Source organism: Penicillium canescens, assembly GCF_028828765.1.
Source record: "Penicillium canescens strain IBT 15451 chromosome Unknown utg000002l_segment0_segment0, whole genome shotgun sequence".
Classification (NCBI taxonomy): domain Eukaryota; kingdom Fungi; phylum Ascomycota; class Eurotiomycetes; order Eurotiales; family Aspergillaceae; genus Penicillium; species Penicillium canescens.
The window spans coordinates 5209355-5232181 of record NW_026703964.1 but is presented as its reverse complement, the minus strand read 5'-3'; the positions used below and the strand labels follow the sequence as shown (position 1 = coordinate 5232181).

General features: G+C 50.0%; 10 protein-coding genes across 10 annotated transcripts; 7 read left to right on the top strand and 3 right to left on the bottom strand.

The window, feature by feature from the left end:
• Nucleotides 1–774: 774 nt before the first annotated feature.
• N7446_003223 (fungal specific transcription factor domain-containing protein) lies at nt 775–1851 on the top strand (the record flags this gene model as incomplete). The annotated part of the gene is made up of 1 exon (XM_058511972.1): nt 775–1851. One exon carries the CDS (start codon nt 775–777, stop codon nt 1849–1851), a length of 1077 nt encoding a protein of 358 aa, XP_058377508.1.
• Nucleotides 1852–1910: 59 nt separating this feature from the next.
• Nucleotides 1911–2521, bottom strand: N7446_003222 (2,4'-dihydroxyacetophenone dioxygenase family protein; the record flags this gene model as incomplete). The annotated part of the gene is made up of 2 exons (XM_058511971.1): nt 1911–2444; nt 2498–2521. 2 exons carry the CDS (start codon nt 2519–2521, stop codon nt 1911–1913), a joined length of 558 nt encoding a protein of 185 aa, XP_058377507.1.
• A 347-nt stretch (nt 2522–2868) lies between these two features.
• Nucleotides 2869–4348, top strand: N7446_003221 (uncharacterized protein; the record flags this gene model as incomplete). The annotated part of the gene is made up of 3 exons (XM_058511970.1): nt 2869–3621; nt 3690–3884; nt 3932–4348. The coding sequence occupies 3 exons, from the start codon at nt 2869–2871 to the stop codon at nt 4346–4348; spliced, it is 1365 nt and encodes a 454-aa protein (XP_058377506.1).
• Nucleotides 4349–5902: 1554 nt separating this feature from the next.
• On the top strand, nt 5903–7199 carry N7446_003220 (zinc-dependent alcohol dehydrogenase family protein; the record flags this gene model as incomplete). Its single annotated transcript, XM_058511969.1, has 5 exons — nt 5903–6025; nt 6082–6150; nt 6208–6424; nt 6485–6943; nt 7006–7199. 5 exons carry the CDS (start codon nt 5903–5905, stop codon nt 7197–7199), a joined length of 1062 nt encoding a protein of 353 aa, XP_058377505.1.
• A 344-nt stretch (nt 7200–7543) lies between these two features.
• On the top strand, nt 7544–8435 carry N7446_003219 (uncharacterized protein; the record flags this gene model as incomplete). Its single annotated transcript, XM_058511968.1, has 2 exons — nt 7544–7914; nt 7994–8435. The coding sequence occupies 2 exons, from the start codon at nt 7544–7546 to the stop codon at nt 8433–8435; spliced, it is 813 nt and encodes a 270-aa protein (XP_058377504.1).
• Nucleotides 8436–9345: 910 nt separating this feature from the next.
• On the bottom strand, nt 9346–12271 carry N7446_003218 (PSP1 family protein; the record flags this gene model as incomplete). Its single annotated transcript, XM_058511967.1, has 3 exons — nt 9346–10167; nt 10216–10840; nt 10888–12271. The coding sequence occupies 3 exons, from the start codon at nt 12269–12271 to the stop codon at nt 9642–9644; spliced, it is 2535 nt and encodes an 844-aa protein (XP_058377503.1). The 3' UTR covers nt 9346–9641.
• Nucleotides 12272–14642: 2371 nt separating this feature from the next.
• N7446_003217 (NifU family protein) lies at nt 14643–15744 on the bottom strand (the record flags this gene model as incomplete). The annotated part of the gene is made up of 3 exons (XM_058511966.1): nt 14643–14830; nt 14884–15413; nt 15459–15744. The coding sequence occupies 3 exons, from the start codon at nt 15742–15744 to the stop codon at nt 14687–14689; spliced, it is 960 nt and encodes a 319-aa protein (XP_058377502.1). The 3' UTR covers nt 14643–14686.
• A 1660-nt stretch (nt 15745–17404) lies between these two features.
• On the top strand, nt 17405–18034 carry N7446_003216 (zinc finger HIT domain-containing protein; the record flags this gene model as incomplete). Its single annotated transcript, XM_058511965.1, has 2 exons — nt 17405–17475; nt 17533–18034. The coding sequence occupies 2 exons, from the start codon at nt 17405–17407 to the stop codon at nt 18032–18034; spliced, it is 573 nt and encodes a 190-aa protein (XP_058377501.1).
• A 712-nt stretch (nt 18035–18746) lies between these two features.
• On the top strand, nt 18747–21022 carry N7446_003215 (uncharacterized protein; the record flags this gene model as incomplete). The annotated part of the gene is made up of 5 exons (XM_058511964.1): nt 18747–18757; nt 18780–19065; nt 19127–19448; nt 19496–19687; nt 19821–21022. The coding sequence occupies 5 exons, from the start codon at nt 18747–18749 to the stop codon at nt 21020–21022; spliced, it is 2013 nt and encodes a 670-aa protein (XP_058377500.1).
• A 41-nt stretch (nt 21023–21063) lies between these two features.
• On the top strand, nt 21064–22294 carry N7446_003214 (putative Ras guanyl-nucleotide exchange factor RasGEF; the record flags this gene model as incomplete). Its single annotated transcript, XM_058511963.1, has 3 exons — nt 21064–21324; nt 21376–21804; nt 21857–22294. 3 exons carry the CDS (start codon nt 21064–21066, stop codon nt 21935–21937), a joined length of 771 nt encoding a protein of 256 aa, XP_058377499.1. The 3' UTR covers nt 21938–22294.
• Between the last annotated feature and the right edge of the window lie 533 nt (nt 22295–22827).

Genomic DNA, 22827 nt, shown 5'->3' with positions numbered 1-22827 from the left:
GGTGCACAATATGGATAGTTTTATTTTTGTTGTTGGTTGAACTATCAATATCTGTAGTATCACTTTTTTCTACTCCTACTCCCAATCTCGAGATTTGTTTGTCCCTTTCACCTCAGCGCCGTTGGCGCTTTGGAGCTGATTGGCGGCCATAGATCCACTACCTATCCCCCTCACCGGAGCTCGCTCGACTATCGCCTTTTTCTTAATTTCCGCCATTGGCGCCATACTGACATCTAGAGCCTCGCTTTAGGTGTTCATATTGTGATATGTCAGAGCTGATGCTGCGGGGGATTCCATGCCGAATCGCCAAACGGAAAGGAACCACGCGCGAACGGACGGGATGTTTAACATGTCGACAACGGTAAGAGATAAGACCACGAAGCTGTCAAATCGAAGCTCTTGCTCATACCTAGATTAGAAAAAAGCGTTGCGATCTAGGCTATCCAGTTTGCAAGCAGTGTGTCCGGCTCAATTACATGTGCACATGGGAAGAACCCAGAAGCATAGCTCTGAACGAATCCACCCAGGTTCAAGATCAATTGGTCAATACAGCATTTCGAATATTGCAGGTGCCTGATCCTATCCTGTTCTGGGTAGATGATCACTCTGATAATACGTCTCGCTCGAGTCAGCGCCATTTCCTGCGATACTATGCACAGACCTTTACTCACCTTCTCACGACGAATATAGAGAATAATTCTTTTCTTTCGAGTTAGTGGATTGTCCCTTTTATGGTGTGGCACCTTGGCTAATGGACACTTAGTTTTCCTGCCAATGGCAATGCATGATTCAGCATTACTGAACGCTCTGATTGCGTGGTCTTCGTCTCATCTTTCGCTGCGAGATAAAGCTTTCCACCAAGTTGCTATGCATAATCGGCTTGCTGCGCTTCGGGATCTGCGTCTTTCTCTCCAGTCCAGTCCTGCCAATGTGGAGACTAATCTTGCAATTACGTTAGTGCTTTGCTCGATGGAGAGTATCATGGCAGATAACGACAAAGCATGGTATCTGCATCTTATGGGCGCGGCCGGCATTATTTCGTCTCGCACGTCTATTGAACCTGGCAACGGGTTGGACTCCTCACAGCTTCTTCAGACTTTCGAGGATGCTACCACTGGCCGGTGGCTTTTACGCAACTTTGCCTATCATGATATATTAATGGCAGTAGCTTTGGACAGAATGCCGCTGCTACCTTCACACCTTTTTGTTCAGCTTGACGAAGTGCCCATGGCCGATTCATACTTTGGCCTGGCTTCTGAGATTCTGGAGATCCTTTATCTGATTATTAACCTGAACGCCCAAATCAAATCCCTGAAGGACCACACCTCCAACTACACCAAAGCCTTACCAGTCTCTATTTCCGACATCTCAGCCACATTCACATCCCTCGAATCCCGCCTAAAGGCATGGACCTGCCCGCCATCAAACGACAAATCCTTAATATTGCTAGCTGAATCATACCGCAGCTCAGCCCTCCTATACCTATACCGAGTGGTCCGTCGAGGTCTTCCCAACCGGGTAGACAGTCTATCCATCAAAATCACCCACGAAGTGGCAGCAATGGTCACCAACATCGACAAGATGCCAACTCGAAGTCTCCCAGAATGTACATTACTATTCCCGATTTTCCTTGCAGGGGGAGAAGCCACAGAAGAAGCCCATATCAAAAGTATCCGGCACAAAATGCTCGATATGATCGAGTCCCGCGGGTTCCGAAACGTAGAAGTGGCACTTTGCATTCTAGAAAAGCTCTGGCGCTTGAACCTAGAAAGAAAGACCTCACAGGCGAAAGGAACAGTGGACTGGCTGGACATTGTACAACAAGATGGAGTGTTACTTTCACTATCATAACGAAACAACCCATATATAATTCATCAAGGAATTCCCCTCTCACCTCCTTATACAATCACCTATCTCACAAACTGATCCACAAACCCAGCCCCAAGCCCAACATCCTCATAATGCTTCCTCGCAGCTATCAACTTACTAAAAACATCCTCAACCCCAAGTGCCGTACCTTGCGGATCAACATAAACATAAGCCCCGGTAACATGAAAAAGCGTCACCATCTCCTCGACCCCCTCCGGAACTTCAAGCGTGTGGATATCACCGGGTGGTTCAAACGCATAGCCCCCCTCCTCAGCCCACCAGTCATGTTCAAGATAATGCCAGCGGCCACGGAGCACAGTCGCGTGCACGGGTCCTGTATGTCTGTGACGGGAGAGAATGCCGTTTTTGCGAACGCGTAGGATGTTCACGAAGTAGCCGTGCGACACATTGAAGCATAGTGGTCGGAACCAGATGTCTGGGGATTGCGGGACCCAGAGGCGTTCGTCGCAGTTTAGGTTCAGTGCGTCTGTTACTACGAGGTCTTTGGGGACGTTTGGGAGATTTGGGCCTTGGTAGGCTATTGGGGTGTTGTCGCCTTTTTCTTGAAGGGACATCTGGGTTTGGGTTAGTTGGGTTTCTGATGGAGATGGGTATGAAGAGGTCTTACCGTTTCTGTTGTGATGGTTGTCATGCTTGAGGTTGGATAGGAGGTGTTGAGAGCTATTCTGAGGTTGTATCTTTTAACTTATACTTATACTTCTATTTTGCGCCTCTAGGGCGTCAATGGCGGCGAACATAGTGGGATTGGAACTATATCTCAAAAGTGGAGAATCATCTACAAATCAATACTCGAACTATAGACTCAGCGTCAACAGCGGCGACTCCAACTCCCCACCCGGCGTCAACGGCGGCATACTCCATCCGAGTTGGAGAAGAAGATGCCCCCGAAACCAATACAAAAACTCAGAGGCCTTCACTTGAATTGCAATCCTCACTTACAATCCTCAATTATCCCCATCAAACACCCATACTGCCAAAATGACAGACCCTTTCGTGGCAAACTCCCACATCCTCCACCGAACCTTCAACACCAAACCCTCAAAAGTAACAAAAGGCAACGGCATAACCTTCACCCTAGAAGACGGCCGCGAAATAATCGACGCAAGCTGCGGCCCCTCAGTCTCCTGCCTAGGCCACAGCCAACCAGAAATAACCAGCGCAATAACCACCCACCTACAACAAGACATCGCATATGTCTACTCAGGCAGCCCATACACAAACCAAGCAACAGAGGACCTAGCAACACTCCTCCTCTCCTCCAAACCAGGCGGGCTATCCAAAGCAATTTTCGTCAACTCAGGCAGCGAAGCAACAGACGCAGCACTGAAACTCGCCGTACAATACTGGCACGAGAAGGGCCAGCCACAGCGCACGCATTTCATCGCCCGGAAGCAGAGTTATCACGGGAATACTATTGGCGCACTTTGCGTTTCTGGACATGAGTCCCGGCGGGAGTTTTATCGGGATTTCATGTCTGGGAATGTGTCGTTCGTTGATCCTTGTTATGCTTACCGCATGAAAGGGGAGAGGGAGAGTGATGAGGCGTTTGTGGAGAGGTTGGCTGGGCAGGTTGAGGAGGAGATTTTGAGGGTTGGGGGTGATAGGGTTGCTGGGTTTGTTGCTGAGACTGTTTCTGGGACTACGTTGGGTTGTGTACCTGCCGTTCCCGGGTATTGGAGGGCTATTCGGGAGGTTTGTGATCGGTATGGGGTTTTGTTGATTTTGGATGAGGTATGGTTTTACCCTTTGACTGGCCTTGGGGTGATTTTTCGGAAGATTTGAATGTTAATTGGGTATAGATAATTTGTGGTATGGGTAAGACTGGTACTATGCACGCCTGGGAGCAAGAAGATATTCGAGGTCCTGATATCCAGACCATTGGCAAGGCCCTTGGTGCCGGATTCGTACCTCTGTCTGGTGTCTTGCTTCATGAGAAGATATTTCAAGCTCTATCCGCCGGTTCTGGTGGATTAGCTCATGGCCATACTTTCCAGGTTAGCGATGGTGAAAGACTTCCTCGTTCCAGGCTAATATAAAACAGGCCCACCCTCTCGCCTGCGCCGCGGCAATTGCAGCGCAAAACATTCTCCACCGCGACAACCTACTTCAGCAAGTCGTGACTCTGGGAAAAAGGCTGGAAGCTCTGCTCTGTCGCGAGATTGGTCCTCTTCCCTTGGTAGGAGATATCCGCGGCCGCGGTCTCTTTTGGGCAGTGGAGTTTGTGGTCGACAAAAAGGCCAAGACGTCGTTTCCCCTTGAAGCCAATTTCTCCAACAAGGTGGTCACCAATGCTCTCAAGCGTGGTGTGAATATCCTTGGGAATTTGGGCCATACTGGCATATACCAGGTTGATCATATTCTCGTTTGCCCGCCGTATATTACGACCGAGGAGGAACTCGAGAAGATCGTGGCACTTGTGAAGGATGCCATTGTTGAGACAAGCCAGTCTTTTATTTAGTTGGAAGGCTGTCAGCGTCAACAGAAGAGTGTGGTTATGTTTGGAAAGATAATTAGCAAATGTAAAGCCTATCCCAGCATCAGGCCATGGACAACATAGCAATAAGCCGCTGTATTAGCTTCGCATCCTTGAGGCTTCTGGCTTCCGCATCACATTATGGGGTTAAGATCTGCCTCACTTTTACCCATTTTCAGTTAGTACATACCTGCGTAGTACCCACACCCTCGAGTGATGCAATTACAGGTCAATGTCAGAAGTGAAGCCTTGTAATAAACGAACGTACAAGTCATCCGGGCACCATGCAGTAGAAATCTTCTCCCCCTGTTTCGGACAACAATATACAAGGTTCGAGGCTCAACCCCCAGCCCAATGAAGAGAATAACCTGCTAAAAAAATTCAAGACCTAACCAGCATCAGACCATATACACAGCCCTCAGAAAAACAAAAGCAGACCCAGCCAAGCACCCCAACCGCAAAAAGGTAAGTTGAGACCACATAAAAAGCAGTGAAACGCAGATCCCAACGGAACCATGTCAATCGCGGCCTAAATAGTTCGGGGTAAAAAAAGAAAAGCAAAGAAAACGCCCATCAGCAGATCCAGAGTGACCAATGCATCTCTGTCCTACAGTACAGAATAGCCGATAGCCATCTGCATCTGCATTCCCCTCACCGGCGGTCAAGAATCCAGCACACACATGTTTCGACGAGTCGAATTGGGCGCCTCTCAGACTTCCCGGATTCAAAATTAAGCTATCAATATCAATATCCTCGTGATCGTGTCTGCATTTGGTGGGCTTGGGGAAGGTTGGGGAGTTGCTTCTTTGGGATTTGGGTAAGGGGAGCGGTGAGAGTATTGGGATGGGATCTGGTGCTTTTGCTTCTTTGCTTCGAGATATTTGCTGGGAATTTTCCGACGGGGTTGGTCAGCTGCGCTGCAGAGACTTTTTTCTTTGTTCGGTTTTGTGGTTTTAGGGAATGTGCCTGTGTCTGTGTGTCTGCAATGGAAGAGACACGGACATTGTGTGAGTTTAGTTCAGGTACCGAGTTCGATTGGGACCGAGACTGTGATGAAGCTGTTCAATGATTTAGCACACGTTACCCGTTGAATTGAGGGATCGAGGATAGGTGAATGGTTGATCCAGTTAAGGCTCATCTCTGGAGCGAAACCCGAGATGGAACGCTGCAGCGCGGGGCTTTCCCACTTTGGCTTCACTTGGCAACGTACATTCCGTAAATTCCAACACCAACATACTGTAAACGAAAGCTTTGGAACTCAGAAGCGAAGCGAAGTAGGCCAATTCGAAACAGAGATAGTGGAGACAAACGTATGACACCTGCCGATCTCGACCCGCCGGACGTACTGTAAGTGTCGATGTAATATGTGAGCCTGTATAGTTCGGAGGCGTTGAGGGCATCAAGCGCTTTGAAGCCAGACCTTCCCCTCTTTCCGTGGTTATTTAAACGGCCTGTACAGCTTCCCCCTCTTCTTATTTGTTTTTGGTTTCTCCAGATTCTTTGCTTCCTCTTGTTCTTTTCCCTTTCCTACTTACCACCATGGCCATAATTCCCAAGACTATGAATATTCCCAAGACTATGCGGGCTCTGATGTACACAGAGCCCAAGAACCATAGCATCGTCGAGGTCCCTGTGCCGGAGCTGCGTGAGAATGATGTCTTGGTATGAAAGAAAGCTGATCGACTCGTGAAGAAGGGAGCTGACCACTCAATCAATAGATCAAGGTCAAGGCCTGCGGTGTTTGCGGTACCGATTTGCACATCCACGAGGGTGAATTCATTGCCAAGGTATCTCAGGTCTTGAACAAGAGGCGGTTTATTCATTGGATGCTGACGAGTGTATAGTTCCCTCTGATCCCCGGCCACGAAACTGTCGGCGTCGTCGCCGCCATCGGACCCAAAGTCAAAGATTTCCAGATCGGTGAGCGTGTCGTTGCAGATAACTCTGAGCTGTGCGGAACCTGCTTCTACTGCCGTCGTGGCGATGAACTGTTCTGCGAGCACTTCGAGGCCCACGGCGTGACGATGAACGGTGGTTTCGCTGAATACTGCGCCTACCCCGGTGAGTAGAACATAATCACAATCCACCATTTGAAATAACCAAGCTAACATATCACTTTAGCTGGCCGAGTCTTCAAGATCAAGAACCTATCCGACATCGACGCAACCCTCCTCGAGCCAGCCTCCTGCGCCGCCCACGGTTTGGACAAGATCGCCCCGAAGATGGGCTCATCCGTTCTAATCTTCGGTGCTGGACCAACCGGTCTCGTGCTGGCCCAGATGCTCCGCCAGAACGGTGGCTGCAATGTAGTCGTTGCTGCTCCACAGGGATTGAAGATGGATCTTGCTCAGAAGCTCGGCGCCGGTGACAAGTACATTGAACTGTCGCGCCAGAACCCGGAGGCTCAATTCGATGCTTTGAAGGCTGAGAACCCATACGGCTTTGACATTGTTGTTGAGGCTACTGGTAGCCAGAAGATCCTTGAGGATTCGATTAACTATGTTCGCCGGGGTGGTAAGCTTGTTGTGTATGGAGTGTACTCGAGTGAGGTGCGGGTTTCGTGGTCGCCAGCCAAGATTTGTGAGTTGTTCTTCTCTTCCTTTGTGCTGCTGGTGTTGTGTTCTCTTGCTGATCCCTTCCAGTTGGTGATGAGATTACTATCCTTGGTAGTTTCTCTGAGACATACAAGTTCCCTGCTGCTGTTGATTACCTTGATTCTGGAAAGGTTAGGGTGGATGGTATTGTCAACAAGGTGTACAAGATTGAGCAGTGGGAGGAGTGCCTTGAGGCTATGCGCAACAAGTCTGCTATTAAGGCGGCCATCACCTTTGACTAGATTTGGGACTGAAGTGATTGGACATTTCTTTGTTTCATAGAGGTTGATTGGATAGAGAAATTGACAATTCTTCCTTGAAGTTGGGGAATCAGTACCTTTATGTAGGGTGAGGACCTTGAGGGACATCACCAAGGTAGCGGGGTAGATGAACAAAAGAACTAACTCTATAGGATGACATGCCAACATATAAAAAGAGACATAAAACAAGAACCGGGTGATAATGTAGAACCTTTGACCGGATATAGTTCCTGCTTAGTCGTCCCCCCACCCTCAGACCCACAGCAGCAATCTCGATCTCCAACTTCAACTCCAACTCCAACTCCAACCTCACACACATATCCAAAATGGTCAAGCCCTTAACATTCAAAGGCGACAAGCCCAAAAAGCGCAAGGTCCGCACAACAGATAGCGAAAACCCAACCCCAAAAACACGCAAAACAACCGAAGCCGCCGACGAAGACACCAACCCCGAAGACCAAAGCTGGGTCTCAGCCGACGCAGCAAGCGACATCGCCGGCCCAGTAGTCCTAGTCCTACCATCCGATGACCCAACCTGCATAGCCAGCGACGCCAATGGACAAGTCTTCGCAAGCAAACTCGAAAACCTAGTAGAAGGCGACCCAGGCACGGCGGAGCCACATGATGTGCGACAGGTTTGGGTTGCGTCGCGGGTAGCAGGGACGGAGGGGTTTAGTTTTAAGGGCCATCATGGGAAGTGAGTATCGCCTCTATATTCCCTTTCCCACTTTTCAACCTTCAATGTCCAAGCTAACCGATCTCTCCCCCTTCAATAGATACCTAACATCCGACAGCCACGGCCTCTTAAGTGCAACAGCTTCAGCGGTAAGCCACTACGAAAGCTACCTAGCTATCCCCTCCCCAGAAGTCAGCGGCACATTCTCCCTCCAGACCCATGGCGGTGACGCCGAATCCTTCCTCTGCATCAAAGAAAACAGCAAAGCTGCCGCCGGCGTGGAAATCCGCGGGGACGCCAGTACCATTTCGTTCGAGACGACTATGCGCGTGCGCATGCAGGCGAAGTTTAAGCCGAGGATTCGGGCGAGTAAAGAGAGCAAGGCTTATGAGAAGATTAGTAAGAAGGAGTTGGAGGGGATTGTTGGACGGGGCCTTGATGAAGATGAGGTTAGGAAGTTGAGGAGGGGGAGGAGGGAGGGGAATTTCCATGAGGTTTTGCTTGATGTTAAGGTTAAGGGGAAGCATGACAAGTTTGCTTGAGTTCTATGCTATGTGGTTTCAGAAGCGCTACGTTGACTCGAAGACTTGACAAGAAGGGAAAGGAAAAGAGAAGGCTACAGCCTTAGAATATTGATAAGGATATTCAAAATATATCAATTTAAAACGATCTTCCTTCGTTTTCTATCAAAGGTCTCATTTTTGTTGCCTTGCATATCGTATCCACCGAGAGAGAAGAGCAGAAACAGTCAAATCAAAATCGCATTCAAAATCGAAACGCACCTCCATAGATACTCGATCAAATTCACATGCCAATTCTTTCTCAATTTGTATTTAACGAATATATAGGAAGAAATAGCGAAAGCAAAGAGCAGAGGTATGAAATAAAGAAGTAAAAGAGGGAATTTCGAGCATGCATTCTTTTTTTCCAAATCCAAACAATCGAAACAAACAAAAAAATAAACGAGGGAAAAGAAGATAAATCAAAACAGAATCGATTATAGATTGGATCAAGATATGGACATTTCTTCATCTGAAACGGATTACGAAAAGAAGAAACATTCGTCATGCAAGATCAAATCTATGGCGAATAGAGTAAAGGGAAATGGAAACTGGAAACTGAAAATAGAAATAGAAATATTGGGCAAGTAATGGTAACGACCGAGCGGGGAGTTGTGTCCTGTCCGGATTTTCTGGTACATGGGTTCAGGCGACAGGACCCAGGGTATGAATTCTAACATTTGACAGTAGTACAGGAAATAGCCACAGAGAAAAGAAGGGATGAGATTCTGATGACGATTGAGGGAGAGGGGTGGAGGAGGAATAGAGGGGGTGATAGTAAGTCTTGGGAGGGTATGAGAAACTGGGAAAGAAAGAAGACGGAAAAAACGCAAGGCCCAATCACATACCGTAGGAAACATTCTTTGAGCAGAAAACAATAGCAAAGAAAAAGCAAAGGAAAACCAAGGAGAGACATGCGCGGAAGCCGCAAACGAAAACGAGGCTGATCAAGTCTAAGTTCATAAATCTCTTTCGTGTCGCGAGGGAAAAGATCGGAAATAATAAAACGGGACGCAAGGATGAAAAGAAAGAGGTCGGATTGTACACAAAGAAGAAAAAAGATGGAAGGAAGAGACGACGTAGATGGTTGATTCCAGGACATGTCCGGCGGACTAGCCCATGTTGTCGGCGTCTTTGTTCTATCCAGAACGCAATCGAGTCCATGCGGAATCCTTTCGATATGGAATATCAGGAGTTAAGGGATAGACCTTGGAATCGACCGACCCATTCACCTTGCGCTGGGTGTAGGCGTGTAGCACTGTTGGAGGCAGCACTGGCAGCACCGTAATCGAATGCTCCATCGAGAGGACCATATGCCGGCGGAGAATATGCGGCGAAGGGATCCGACTGGGATGAGTCTTGCTGGCGAGAAGGCTGGGTGAAAGGCTGGTAGGTGTCGCCATAGGCTGTGCGGAGCATGCCCACTGGGTTCTGCATATCACGGCCTGTGTCGATGGGCTCTCGCGCTCCATGTTGTCTGCCATCGTGTTGATGACGGCGGTCTGGAGTCTCTTGGGTGTACAGCGGGTTAGGCATTGAGCCTGGGCCTGGGCCTGGGCCGGGTAAACCGGGGGTTGGGGGAGTGACGAATGAGGCCGGGTTGATGGCGGACATCCAGATGCGAGTCTTGTAGATCTTGAAGAGGTCTGTTACTAGCGAGTTGAAGTTGATATATGAATCCGCAAAGTAGTAGAACGTGAGCTTCTTCCAGTCCCTGCCAAAAAGTTAGTCGCTGATTCGTAACAAGACTGAGGAAACTTACATTTGGAACTCAGCATCGAGGATCTCCATGTTCAGACGATGCTCAACAACCTTTTGCTGGCAGACACGTTTGGCCTTGGCCTCGTTTCCTTCCTTGTCACGCAAAGTCAGGATCTCGTGGGGCTGCGCCAGGCGTTTGATGAGCTTAGGCTTGAGGTCGGTTGTAGGCTCCTGCACACTGTGTGGGCCATGAGGACCCATGCCACCGGTGGCACTTCTAGCATTCGGACTTGTGGGGTTGGTGACGTTGGAACCTTCAAGCTGACCCTGCCGAGAGAACATCATAAGCCACTTGTAATGCTCTTCAGCATATTGTTGCTTCATCTCTCTAGCTTTTTGTAAAGAGATGTTTGCATGTTGAACGGTACCCAGGTCTGTGCCCCGGTCCGCCTCAACAATGACCAAATCGCCCTTGTTCACTTGGAGACCGGTGTCTTCTTGAATGTAGAAAACATCTGCGCGGTGACACTTGAAAGTGACGAGGTATAGAAGCTGATTCTGGTGGGCGTGGGACAAGGCGGGTTGCTGGCGACCATACGCACCCGACATGGCATATTGGTTGAGAGAAGCAGGGATACCCGAGGAGCCATCGCCACGCAAGGTCTGTTCACGGGCATAGTATGATGCTGCAAAGCTGTTAGCACGTAACAAAATATTGAGTGGATGTACTCACGGTTAGAGTAGTCATTGATGCCATAACCATCTTCGCGATCTCCCATAGCTGCACGAGGAGCGGCAGAATTGAGGGAGTCAACCGAACCGATTGAACCATGACGCATCGGAATATCTGCAAAGGAGTGACGGCGGCTCTGAGGCATGTCGGCCATACGTCCAAAGCCGAGAGAAGTCTGCCAGTGAGCCTTGCGCACATTCTCCAGAGCACGGTTCTCGAGCGGGGGAGCGAAAGACGAGAATGGCGGTTCCGGGTGTGGTGAATGTTCAGAGAAGCGTCGCCTAGTATTGCCGTGTATGTTGTATCCAGAAATATCACGCAGTTCTCCCAGATCTTCCACGGCCAAGTCTTCCTCTGGAACACCACCTCTAATGCGATGCAACGAATGAACTCCTCCGCCTATAGATGCAGCTGATCCAGCGCGCTCGCGGTATCTGTTGTCTGCTTGACCTGCAGCAGCAGCTTGTCGTAAAAGTGCATTCTCACGTGCAAGCTGCTCGATTCTTCGGGCTTGACTAGCCGAATAGTTCGTGTCACCTTCTGAACTGTTGAGGCTTTCGTCACCATCTTCGTCCTCGCGGACCTGACCGAGCATGGCGGGATCGTGTCCTAGTTCGCCCAGTACACTGGGACGCGATGCCCGAGGCTGAACAGCCGACATCTGTCCTGGTGCGCGCGAACGACCACCCGCAAATTGGCCAGTACCAGCGCCCGCACCAGACTTACCAGTGAGGCCAAGGAACTCAGGGTCCATTTGACCAACAGAATATGACTGGGATCGATAGGTTTTGGGAGTAGGGTGTAGCGGGATAGAGAATGGAATAGCGGATTCACCAGAAATGGTACGAGTTATTGGGCTCAGCATCTCATCTTGCATGGTGGTGGCAGGAGCTGGATTCGTCATAGTAGGAGAAGGGACCATTTCTGACAGGCGAGATGGTGGTTCTTTGCGGGATTCAGTATTCCAAATGCCTGTACCTGGAGTCCAGGGAAATGAGCTTCCTCCGGCTTGGTTCCAGCTGAAGGAGCCAGAAAGCCCAGGGCTTGTATTTGTCGTCCAGGGTGCCTGTTCTGTGGCGGGACTGCTAGGATTGGAAGGAGCAGATGACAGGAGACCTCCCGGCAGAGAATGTTTGCGTTGGGCTGAAAGTGGTACCTCATTCAGCCACGAGGTTCGGCGTGCCGGTGGTCGGGTAGTAGGTGGGATTATGTTCTGGGCTTGGGCCACATGGTCTCCGTCGTCATCTGAAGAAGCAAGCGCGTCCGAGTCGGGAGTCGAGCGACGCACACCAGGGTGAGTCTTCTCGAGAATAGCAGAGGCAGCCGCCGCAGCAGGCGGCGGGGACGACTGTGCCGGAACTGGTTTGTGTGATGGCGCAGCCATGACTTCTTTTCATAGAGGGACACTGCTGTCAAGTCAGTCAAGGCTTTTCGAAGTGTGTGACAATATGATTATTCCCTGCTGGCTGTGACACCAACAGCGCCACTTAACACCCATTGAAGCGACACAACCAGAGCGGGGTTTTTTAATCAAATGATAGTCCGAGGGTCTGGAAGCACGGGTGATGGACTGACCTGTCTTTGAATTACAATTGCGAGGCTGTACGATATAGACGTGTCTTAGGTTCAAGAAATGAACACACAAAACTCCAGTCTATGTTCCACGCGCTCGATGAGGTTGGGGTAAATAGCCAATCTCGATCTTTCAAAGACACGATGGATGACTGGGTATATGCGCTATGTCCACAGCTAAAAGGAAGTTAGCTTTGTGCATCTCAGGATGAAATAGTGAACCAGAAACGAAACGCTCAAAACGCTCGAAGAAAGAGAGTGTGGGTGGCATGACAGGAGCTGCAGCGCAAAGCGGGGATATGCATATCTGCAAGTCCTCGGCCCCTCTTCTCAGGGCCCAGAGGCCCCAGAGCCCCAGAGTGGAGGTCAAAGTCCACACCGGTGTGTGCCCCCAGCCCGCAAGACGCCCGCGGAAGTCCGCAACAGGCCCACGAGATGCCAGGCAAACCCCCAGCGCAAGGGAAGTAAGGAGGAACAAATAGACAAAAGCCCCACTGTCACGCGAAAACACAAACCCCAGCGCAGTATCGAGAAAAGCCGCCTCGCCACAAAAACTCGCCTGCGATCGCAGAACCAGACCAGCACGTACCTAAAAAAACCCGTAGATATCTAGAAAAAAAACCCTCAACTGTAACGCGGGCGAAGATCAGACGGCTCGAAATCAGGCGACTATCAACGAAATGGCGTCGGGGAAAAAGCAGTCGTGTGATCGTGATTGTGCCTGGGTTGCGATTCCATGCATTAGCCAGTCGCATTCGGAAGAGGAGGGAATGGGACAAGTGCGCGATTCACGACTCACGACTCTAATGGTAATGGATTAATGGAATAATACGTCCGTAAGAACTCCGGGAATCTATTCAAATCAAAGTGCGCACGTGTGATCGTGGGTCTCGTAAAGAGCGACAAGGCGAGAGGGTGAGCGATGAGGGTGGGGCGACAGCGACAACGGGAGGTAAGCTCCTCTGCGCGGAGTGGAACTGAAAGATGAAGATGCAGCTGTAGCAGCTGGGGGGAGGGAGAAGGTAAAACGTAGGCGAGAGGAGAGGTTGGTAGGGTAGAGTAGAGAGGTAAGAGGGGGAAAAGGGAAACTGGGGTAACCTCTGACGGATCTGGCAACGTTGCGATGGACACGGACCACGTAGAAGTACAGGGGGGTGTGAGTGTGTGTGAGTTATATGTTTAGTTTCTAGTTAGTGAGATTTGTTTTATTTTAGTCTTTCACTTTTACATTCTTGACTTCTTATGTTCTTCCCAGTGGGGCCGCGGGTCGAAGATCTGGGGAACATACCCTCCCTCTCTCTCTCTTTCCCTCTTCCCTTCTCCCTCTACTCTGGTATACAAAACGTCACACAGAAAACTTAAACGTCACTGTTACCCCAGATCCCAATATACCATATACAAAAGGTGAAGTAATGCCACATCAACTGACCCCCTATATCCATGGAAAAGAGTGACAGTCTTTGCGGGGAGAGCTTTCCCGTCCATGCATGCCATGGGTCTAACAGCCTCTCACAGCGCACCCAATTCCCCACGCGACTAATATCCTCGGGTGGCGGGGGTCCGATGCATCTGGACCGTTGTACGGAGTACAATACACAGAGTAGAGTACAGAGTTACAGGCTACACAGTAGGGAGGGATATTGGGCATATTGCCCCTCTATGAGTCTAAAGAAGCGATGTCTTGTCCCAATCACACCCCGCTCCGGACCTCCGTATTCCCTGTCTTGGCACTACACGACATGTTTGTGGATCCTAGCTATTACCTTGGAGCTTGCTCTTCTGAGAATATGAACTTGAAGTTGAACATGTATATTCGGTCTCAATTTCATATGACTTCAATTCACGTCTCTTTTGTACTTTGATAGCGTATATGTGCCCAGGTGGGGTTGGGCCTCGGTAGCATCGCCACTATACCTCAGACCTGCAGGTTAAGCTTATGAATGAACGCATCCTACAGCATTATTAGGGCCCATTTAGGGGAGAGGGGGAAAAAAAAAACATAAGAAACGAAGACATCCTGACCCTATTCCCTACATGTGGCAAATAAGGGCCTAGCCACCGAGGCAGCTACTCAGCAATACGGACCATACAGCAAGGTGGCATAGATGCGAAGGACGCTGATCTAGTCTCCAGTCCAAGTGGAGATCAACATGTGAAAGCTGTAAAGACCGAAATAGTCATCCATTTAAACCCAATTAATGTACACATATGCATCCTCTCAAACCCCTCACGGGGCGCTATCTAAGGGAGCAGAGGCGGTAGCAGCAGCGCCCTTCTGCTGGCGCAGCTTCTCCTCAAACCGAGCGAACTCATGCATAGAAACAACTTCCTCCTCATCCATAACCTGCTCAACACCCTTGACCTCCTCAATCTAGAGACCAAGTCAGTATAGAACTTAAGAATCAGCCGTAGAACAAAACTCACATAATGCATCAGCATAGACTCAATGCCATTCTTCAGCGTGACAGTACTGGAATCACAAGTCCGGCAAGCACCACGAAGCTTCAACATAACAATACCATCCTCGAAACCGCGCAGCTCGATATCACCACCATCCTCCTGGATAGCGGGACGGATTCTCGTCTCGAGGAGTTCCTTGATCATGCCGACAACTTCATCGTCATCTTCGTTGTAGCTGAGCGAGTCCTCGACACTCTCTTCGCCGTCAGCACCGGCTTCGACTGTGGTCACGATCGTCTCGCCGGATGTCACGGCTTGGGTGATGATGCTGAAGACTTCGGGCTTGATGTGTGCCCAGTTGGCGTCGCCAGCCTTGGTAACCGTGATGAAGTCGGCGCCGTAGAAGACGGAGGTCACGCCTTCAACGTCCAGCAGCTTGGCTGCGAGAGGGGAGGGTGAGGTGGCGCGAGGGTTGAGCGTGGTGAAAGGTATTCGAGAAATGTGGTTGGGAAGTCTTCTGGGAGAACGCGGTGGTTGGGGATAAATTTCAGGGCCTGGTTGTTGATTAGTACTGTATTATATCCATCTGTAGCTTGGACTTACATCGGGGTTGGGGGTGTTCTCAGTCTGGATGAAGATGGTGCGCTTGCTCGTCGGCGAGAGCCCATTAAGCGGGTTCTGCGAGATAGGCTGCTGGTTTGGTCGCACGGTAGGTCGGCGACGGGTCTCTGATGCTGTGAGTGTAGGGAGGCGGGCTGAGCTGGAGACATTTCTGTATGCTGCAAAGGCTGGTCGGATGGTTCGCGCGGTGCACTCGGAGGTGGCGAGGCGGCTGCTTAGAAGAGCGCGGCGGAACATTGTCGTAGATGTGTTGCTCATAGACATTATGTGAAATGAAGCGAAATGCTCAGATAGTTGGTAGTTGAAGAATCCTAGAAAAACACTCGAGGCGTTTGTCCGATGGCCGACTCTGACGCAATTTGATCATCACGTGACCTTCAATCTGACAAATGAAGATGGGCTCTCCACCAATCAGAGGCGATGCTTTTTACCATTACATTTATGGATTCGCCGAATGTCGGAGGTCGAGAGACCAGTGGTTTATAGGCAATTGTCATAGTCTTCCCTGTTTTGATTTGATTCTATGAAAGATTAGTACGCTGCTGATCTTAGTTGCTCTTGTTATCTGAGAACTTCTATCATTGATCTAGACTATATCTTTACGTAGCGTTCAACGAGCGGCAGCCATAGAACTGAAATTGATATAGGTCTTGGCTATCTATAGGAACAATGAAGCTTAAAATCGAAAGCATCACGTGGGAACTTGATAAAACACGTCGATCATCAGTCTGGGGAACAGGTGGCGCTCCTAGCTTTTCAGGTGTTGGCTGGAGACAACATGCGCAGTAAACTTTGTTTTTTTGCCACAACCTTCATACATCTGATTTGGTTGCTAATTTAGGTTCTAAAGATTGATGTCTAGAACAGCAAAAATTACTTCTATAACTAATCTTCGGTCTGGTGATAACATGATAGGCAGAGGAACTGAAGGGATGCAAAGGGGTGATGTATTCAACTACCAAAAGAACTGAGACTAGAACTAGGTCTACCTGCTAGTCTAGACCTCTGGACATAGATGCCGTAACAAGATATCCCTATCCATTTAGTACTTCCTTATTCGAGGTAAAGCCACAGTACTTCCACAGACCTCGAAAAGGAATCTTGTAGAGGATCCTATCACAAGCCAAAGCACCGACAAAAAACAAACAAAGTATGCAAAAAACTGAATTCAGCGTCGAGTCAAATCGGGAAATCAGGATCCATCGGAGATGGCCTTACTGCTTTCACTCCCTCAAGTGGATCTCATAGTCGTGTACAGACTCTGTATAGAGTGAGATCATGCCGTTGCCCATATGTTACCTGTCGAATTAATCTCAAGGACATGACCTTTTCTAAAGACGTGGCCGTTAGTGATGCATCTCGTGCATTCTGGCTTTGTTTCGTCGCACTAGACCAGGGCTAGGATGGTATTAGACGTGGAAGATGGTGATCATGCCACACTATATTTTCGGGTGGAGATTGTAGGTCCACCTTGAGTTTTCGTCTTCGGGAGGTATTTGAGCCAGTCGATCTATATGATGCGCCACTTCTTATAGTGCTTAGCGGGGCCCATGGAGGGGTGGCCACATTAGAATGAGTGTGGGCTTGTCCATGTCTGGGATGTTTGCGTTGTATTTGATGGATCACAGCAACCTATGCCAAACGATGCACAGTAACTTAGCAAACAGAATAACACGTACTACAATGTGTCACGTGGAAGATCTTTAACTAGTTAACTAAGTTAGCTGAACGTTGAGTTATTCACGTCAAAGGGATATTCAGGCACCGAGGCATGAATTTGGCCTGAGGCAGAATTGTCTGAGCTTTATCGAGCAAATCGGGAAGTCACTCAACTCCCTGAAAGTTTCCACTTACTCCTGGACCAGTCAAAATAATGGACCAAGTTTGACTGTTGAGCTCATGGGTTCTTTAAGAAACTGCCACAATGCCTGGTTCCTGTGAGGTTTGCTCTTCGGAGCCCTCCAAATATCGTTGTCCCACCTGCGAACTGATGAGGTACATGATTGCCATTCCTGTACGTGGACCACTTACTAACCTTCCTTGTCGCTCTAGCTGCTCGCTTGCATGCACCCAGTCTCATAAGATATACTGTGCTCTGAAAGCCCCATCCAACGAGGAATCGAGCAATCCACCCGATGCCGATCCATCGCCTCAGAACGGCGATGTCAACACTGAAAATGCCGAGCCAACCGAGTCGAAACGGCCGACAAATGTCGCAGCTGTAGCGACATCAGCGGAGATCAAAGAGCTCCTCGAGAAGTACCCTCAACTCCGCAGCCAGCTACAGGAAATTTACCAAGCAACGCTGGAAGAAGAATGGGTGGAATGGCACACAACTCCCATCCGCGGACGAGGCCGTGGACGAGGACGAGGTGGCCCCACTCGTCGCAGTAGGGGCTCCTGGACTTCCGAGAAAGGCTTCAACCGTGGGCTAGGCAAGGTCCGGAAGCTGCGACAGGACTGTGAGGAAGGCACAGAAACTGGTCAAGCCGCAGAGGCATTCATGCGGTTTATGGCGCTTGTCAATCAGGGCCAGGAAGCACACTCAGCCTGAGTCAGATGCGGTCTCTTTGGGGGAAAAGGAAGCGCATACGAGGTGGACTTTCGAAAAGAACCATGTCAATGAGACATGCAGATGTTGCGTCTACATACTATCAAGGGGGCGTCTTAGTTGCGCCTCAGGATGTCCCAATAGAGTGTCAGCAATCTCCTTTGGGGACACAAGTCTACGTCCACGGGTCTGTCAGATGACTGATTCAGATTGGTTTCTCGGCATTTGAAGAAAACCACTGTCTCTGATTTCTGTATATATAGGGTATCCATGTATATCCCAACGGGTCAAGCCAAGGCCGAATGGCGGGTTAGCGGCCCTTTAGCGTACCAATCCAGGCGGAGCAACGGCCCAGAACTTTTGGAGATCGGTAGAAAATGCTGAATTTTGGGTAATTTCCAGGTTTCTGACGAGTCAAATCAAGGCTGAAAATATTGTGTTGGATGCATCTTAAAAGTGCGAAATCGGTACTACATGAAACTTGTGGAGTAAGATCCGAAAATACCAGTCGCCACTTGGACAGCTCCAGCTGCGCGTTTTCAGCTGTACTCCGTAGTAGGGACAAAGACCATCTCGCTTCCGGATCCCAGCTTCCGCCAAAAAAACGGATCTCGCTGTGATCTGTCCACGTTTCTTTCTCTCAACTCCCCCAAACCTCCAACCGAGCTCTACTTCCCCGTTGACTGGCCTCGAACTTGACCTGTCCAAGACAACCATGGCACAGCAGTGCTTCTCTGACCTTACACAGTAGAGCGTCACACGGGGATTGCTTCACTCCGGAGAAGCTCTATCCGACTGCTTCCGACATGGCATCCGCATCCCCATCCCGCCGAGAGCGGGCTCAGAGTGACAGAGCTCAAGCAATGCCCGGAATTGCTCAACGTCCTGCTATGGGAGACCGAACTGCCTCGGCCCCAGTGGGGGAACTGTACAAATTGGATGCGCGGAAACCGGGAGGATCAGTTAATACTTTGGTGGAGGAGGATGAGGGGTCACCGACTGCCGATGAGGCCCGCAGGTCCCGTCAGAACGAGGTATGTCTTGATCTGATTGCGAGGACTGGAGACTCAATTGCTGACGGTACTTTTTCTACAGGACTGCAAGGCCGGATTTCCCGAAGTGACTATTGCCGTGGTGGGCGAAGAGAACGCTGGCAAGAGCAGCTTCGTCAGATGTGCATTGGATATGAAGAGCTCACCTGTCGCTCCTTCGAATAAGAAGAAGATGTCGTTGGACGGGTCGGTCTACATCGTGCGACTACTGGAAGTCGACTTGGCTCAGGTCCAATTCGACCAGGAGAACAACGTCCTGTGGCCTCGGACAGGACGTGACAGAGCTGCGCCAGCTATTGATGGAGTTCTTGTCCTGCATGATGCTACTAAACCGGACAGACTTTCGCTCACGACAAACCTCATCTGTAGGTCTACCATGGGTAGCTTTATTTCTCTTGCTGATCATATCCAGACTCCTTGGCGACGTCGACTCTGCCGTTCTTACAGGTCGCCTGCAAGTGCGATGTCCTCCCCGAACCTCTGGAAGAAACTGTGGATGCAATCCACGAACGATATGAGATTTACCGCACATCTTTTTCCTCGCCACGATCACAGCGAATGTGCATTGCGTTGGTGCTGCGGGCGGTGATCTCGACTCGAGAAGGTGAGCACAAAACTTTGGGGTGTGCCTTGACCCCCTGGAGCGGGCCAGGTGGGTCGCGGTAGTAGCGTTCGCTACCTCTGTCAAATGCCACTCCCCAGGAGACGATTTTATGGATAATCTAACTCCTCACCAGACCTTTTTGAGCCTGATTCTCTCCCTTCCCCTCCGAGAACCACCACCAAATCCTTCCAACCTCACCCACCCGAGCATCACACCCGTACCAACTCCGGAAACCCCTCCGTGTTCACAGCCGCTGGCGGCCCACAACCGACGGTTCCAGATCGATGTGTCGATGGAGACGGTGATCGTTCCTCCAGCGACCACTTGAACAACCTAGCGCAAACCCCAAGTTCCACCCACTATGCCCAACGTAATTCGCAAGCGTTGCGACCGCAAACTCCCCCTGGAGCACGTTTGAACCCGCGCAGACCATCAGCAGAAGCGAACAACTCCCCGAGTCACGACAGCCGTCAGCAGCGTCTGCATTCCGCCTGGCGACATAGTGGAGGGTCGGACGCCTTCAACAGCTTCTTAAACATGGAGGACGAGATTGATGATGGACAGAGCCGACCCCCGAGTCCTGGTGCCGTCGTGCGACCAAAGCCAAGCAGCGAGAGCAATTCCAGCGCCGAGACAGGCTTGTCTTTCGACGAGCTTGTTGACCGTTTGATTTCGCTACCCATGTCGAAGCAGGAGCAGAAGTTCGGGTCCATCTTCCTATGTCTATACCGCAAATTTGCTGCCCCTGGAACCCTCTTGACTGCCTTGATCAGTCGATTCGAGCGAAATGAGCAGAGCAACGTCGACCAGCTTACCCGCATGGCAGATCAGCTGCGCTTGCTAGACGTTATGGCCCAGTGGGCCTCGGAATATCCAGGAGATTTTGCTCACCCTAAGCTACGCAAGCGCATAATCGACTTTGTTGCTACGCTCGAGAAGAGCCACTTTTATATGTTCGCCGCCAAGGAAATTGGGTCACAGTTGGATTCCAATGCAGAAGACGACGATGTTGGCTGGGCTTATGGCGGTGATGTCGACCCCGATGATTCTAGTCTCACAGAGACATTTTTCGACAACTCTGGCCGAAGCTCCCCAGCGCCGGTTCATACTGGCCTGGACATCGGCACTGGCACATACGAAGATGAGGAAGAACAAGATCCCATATATAGTATGAGTGCATTGGATCTTAGCGATGGTCCGCAAGACTCCACATCCCGACTTTCTGGCACTCTTTCGGTTTCTTCTACTGCCGACAAACCTAATACCATGACAAATCAGTCATTCACACTCCTAAGTCTCGAGGCAGCTCAAAAGAGGCTTTGCGTCTCGAATTGAGCCCCAAGTATCCACTCAGCAAACTCCAGTGGCGATTCTTCATGGAGACGCCTGACGAGGAGTTCGCCCGAGAATTGACCCGGATTGACTGGGTCATGTACAACTCGTTCCGGGCGCGTGATCTGGTCCGCCATGTCAGCCTTTCAGGCATAGACAAGGACAAGATCAAGAGCCTGGCGAACGTCAACCGCATGATCAAGCAGTTCAACAACCTCGCATTCTTCGTAGCGAGCATGATCCTCCTACGAGATAAGCCCAAACACCGCGCGAAGGCGATGGAAAAGTTCATGAACATCGCAGTGGTATGTCTACCCCATATTGTTCCGAATAACGCCAGCAACTGACCTTTTTAGAAACTCCGCCGCCAAAACAACTATAACTCCCTGGGTGCCGTAATCGCCGCCATAAACGGCACACCAGTCCACCGCCTAACGCAAACTCGTGAACTGATCCCCATCCCAGTCCAGAAAGAGTTCATGCGCTTGGTTATCCTTATGAGCACGCAAAGAAGTCACTTCGCCTACCGCCTTGCCTGGGAAAACTCGTTCTCCGAGCGAATCCCCTTCCTTCCTCTCCACCGTCGTGACCTTGTCTCTGCCGAAGAAGGCAATAAGACTTTTGTTGGCGAGAACAAGTCTCGCATCAACTGGAAGAAATTCGAGGTCATGGGTGAGGTTGTTCTCGGTGTTCAACGTAGCCAGAAGGCTCCTCATCCCCAGGCGCAGAAGTTCGATGATGTCGAACGTCTGCTTCTGGAATCGAAGCTCTCTGGGGACGAAGAGGTAAATTCCACCATCTCCACAGAATATCGATCGTTCAACTAACGTTGTTTAGGACTTGTATGCTCGCAGCTTGCACGTCGAACCGTCCACAGGAGCCGAAGGGCGAAGGAAGTTCGGCTGGCTACGCTCTTAGGAGGTCTGAGAGCCCAGTCACAGCTCTCAGTCTCACGCCACCTATATTGACCGACTTTCACGTCCCTCTTAGCATCCTCCACCTCCCCACCCCACGCCACCCCTCCTCTTACCTCCCCTACCCTACCAACCTTCTCATGTCGCCACGCCCCTCTATGATTGATAAACATTGCTACTATTCTTTGCCTGCTTTTCGTTATGAACTCAGTTCCCGAGGGAACAGATATGACGCTTGGAGCGGCGAACATCTAAAAAAAAAGCTCCCCTACGACGTTTTTGTACATATGCGCCTGCAGAGTATACATACCTGATTTTCCCTGGCAAGTGGGGCTTTCCTATCTGAGCAGCGGCTTTTACGAGGCCCCTATGTAGACATTCTGTTTGGTATCAACTTTGATATTCGTAATGATGGAATAAGTCGTTGTAGTACCGCCATTAGAATGTTCTGTGTAAACAGATCAACCGTAAGCTTTTCGCGCCCATAGAGATATAGCCGTGAAAGGAATGGTGTCCTCGCTTCACCTCGCAAAGGCTACGTAGCTGTTCCTCTTAACTTACGCAACATCATACCCTCGGATTCTCTGATCCTCATGCTGATGCTGTTGCTGTTTCATCACCTCAATCACACGATTTACACCCACGGGTTTGCTGCTGTACAAAGATTCAGCGGTGTTCGTGAAGGTTCATTCCGCTATTCAGGTAGTTGAATGCCATGGTCTTGGATAAGACCAGGGAGAATTGACGTCCATCTATTGATTATTGTTTTAGCACTTTGCCATATACCAGTTTCTCGGTTTCCACAGGTGAGGAAACCTGCCCAAGTTTGGTATTAGTCATAGCCAGAAGCTCTTCATATACCTCCAGAAATTTCTCAGAGTTCTCTCCATAGCC